The following is a 2,500-nucleotide window of genomic DNA, read 5'->3' as shown; positions in this document are numbered from 1 at the left end:
CGAAAATTACCGAGACGAAATAAAACTTTGCCAACAATAATGGTCAGTGGACAAATTGTAATCAATATCAGATATCTAAATCACACAACTATAGAGGAAGAGGACGATAAAGACCTACAAGATAAGATTGAGACTGAAAGCGAGAAAATGGGTTTCAGCTTGAATGAAATGTAAAAGGAACGTATAATAATTACCGATAAGACGCTCATACCAACTCGTTCTATAAAAACGAATTGTAAAGCCCTGAAATAAGTTAAGCAATTAAAATATCTTGACAGTATCGTAACAGCCAATGGAAGATGCAAAATCTAAATAAAATGACGAATTGGTCAAAAGAAACATGATCAACATTTTTCTAGATAGAAACATAATACATATGTCCAACGCTAAAAATGAGGCATATGCAAAGTTATATTGAACCCAAAATGACACGAATGTGAAACACGAACCCTGAAAAAGGCGGTGAGTAAAGATAATGGGGGTGGCTAACTTGCGGTTCATAAGAAGAAGGCTGATCATCTCATAGATAGAAAGAAAGACAAATTATTTGGAAGTGATGGAGATGGCGAAGTATTCACGATCGTTGACGAGGAGGATAAGAAAGAGACAGGCAAAATTCATGGGACATATTATGAAACAGAAAGAGGGTTGGAAACCTTGATAATAACGGGAAAGTTGGACTGAAAAATAGCACATGACCAGCAGCAGCGACAATAAAAGATGCTGGACGGTTGATTAGACAAAATGGATGGGGACATAAGGGATCAACGACACGTTGCAGAAGACGCAAGAAAGAGTGGAGTGGAGAGTCTTGATGGACTTCTATCTATCTGGCGTGTCATCTCTTCAGAGGTCGACGTGAAATTCCCTACCAAGCATGTCTATCCGTCGCCCTGTTGTTGCATTCACCTGCAGTAAGGCCAGTCCATGACTTGATGTCATCCATCCATATCCTTGCCGATCGACCTCTTGTCCGCCTTCCCTCCACGCATCCCTCTAAAATGTGGTTTTGGATGGAGATGTGGAGCTTCGTATGCCCAAAATATTTGATCTCTCTTGTTTTAATTGTTTTCAATAAGTTTGGCCTTATGTTCATAATGTCACACACTTCTTCGTTGGTCTTCTTTCCGGTCCAGCTGATTTTGGCCACACGACGGAATGTCCGCATTTCAAAGGCTTCAATTCGTTTTTCATTGTTTTTATTCATGGTGCATGTTTCCGAACCGTGAAGCAGAGCCGAGTGTACATAACATTTGAGTACTCGTAACTTTGACGATGGCTGGGTTTGTTTCGATGTTAGTATATTTCTAAGGTCACCAAATCTTGATCTCGCTATGGCAATTCTGATTTTGATTTCATCTTCGCTTTTTTTCCATTATTAGTGATACGTTGGCCTAAATATTTAAATGTTTTTATTGATAACAACGACAAAAATGTTAAAACGGGCATCCATCACAGTGTAAACTTTTTTAAAGCTTCTTTCGTTATTCGCTGAAGAAGGGTTTTGAGCCTGAAACATAATGTGTTTAGTATTTTGTTTTGTTGAACACTTTTTAATCCATTTTTGTACCATAATATTGTACATTCAAACAGCATTGTTCCTTACTTTTAATGCATCTCCCTTATCGAAGATGAGCTCTCCCTCAGATGGGTTGCCCGTAAATGGATAAAGGGCGAAAGCCTCCATGCTCGTAAATGTCTGAAACAAAAAAAAAGAGATAAAACTTGTATAAAGAGAAATATTCATTCAAATATGCTCAAAGCGCTTTACAAAGGCCCAAGCCTACAGCAACACGTCGTGTTGAGAAAAGAGCCCAGGCGCCCATGAAGCGCTCTATCTGACGGTTTGTTTGTTTTTCGATGAGGCAAATCCGTTAACAGCCAGGTACTCATTTAACAGCTGAGTGCGGGATGAAAATGGCAGTAAACGGCGGTTTCTATGGAGTCAATTTTTAGCCGCTCAGAGTTGCACGCGAACCAGGTTATCTACGATTGTCATACAACAAGGCAACATAGCCGTAAAAATCAGACTAAGATGAATGTGTTTTTTTTTTTGTTTTTTGTTTGTTTTTTGTTGTTTTTTTTTTTGTTTTTTTGTGTTTTTTTTTTTATTTTATTTTTTTTTTTTTTTTTTTGCTTTTATTTGTTTTCTTTATTTGCGTATAAACCCGTCATGAGAGCAAGAAAAAGTTATGACAAAAGAAGGCCAGGTTGTTAATGCGTTGAACTTATGTCCGGAGGATCCGGGTTTAATCTTCGATGTAGGTATATCACATTTCCTTGGGCAAGACACTTGGTCCTTATTCTTCACTTCGCGGCGCTGTTCTGCTGTTAGCGCTAGGGTTATCTTGGGTTTTTTGCCATGATTTCTTTGAAGGACAAATTTTCCCTTTGGATAAATTAGGAGAAATTTTGTAATACACAGAAACGAGAAAGCGGTATAAAATAGGGCTATAAACTGAGTGAATTCATTTTCGTTTCAGGTCCATATTGCTTTCAG

The 2,500-nt window shown here is 38.1% G+C and overlaps 1 protein-coding gene across 3 annotated transcripts in view; it reads right to left on the bottom strand.

Annotated features, from left to right (window-relative positions):
* LOC144979732 (GRB2-related adapter protein-like) overlaps positions 1-2,500 on the bottom strand; it is a 13,080-nt gene that overhangs the window by 8,891 nt on the left and 1,689 nt on the right. For all 3 annotated transcript variants that reach the window (XM_078926699.1, XM_078926697.1, XM_078926698.1), the window contains exon 2: positions 1,607-1,699. In XM_078926699.1, the coding sequence (XP_078782825.1) occupies positions 1,607-1,687 (81 nt within the window). In that variant the 5' untranslated portion in view covers positions 1,688-1,699. The remainder of the gene's footprint in view (positions 1-1,606; positions 1,700-2,500) is intronic.

This window comes from Berghia stephanieae, chromosome 9, assembly GCF_034508935.2.
Source record: "Berghia stephanieae isolate SIO BIC M18660-M18661 chromosome 9, UCSD_Bste_1.3, whole genome shotgun sequence".
Lineage (NCBI taxonomy): Eukaryota > Metazoa > Mollusca > Gastropoda > Nudibranchia > Aeolidiidae > Berghia > Berghia stephanieae.
This window is presented reverse-complemented; position numbering and strand designations above follow the sequence as displayed.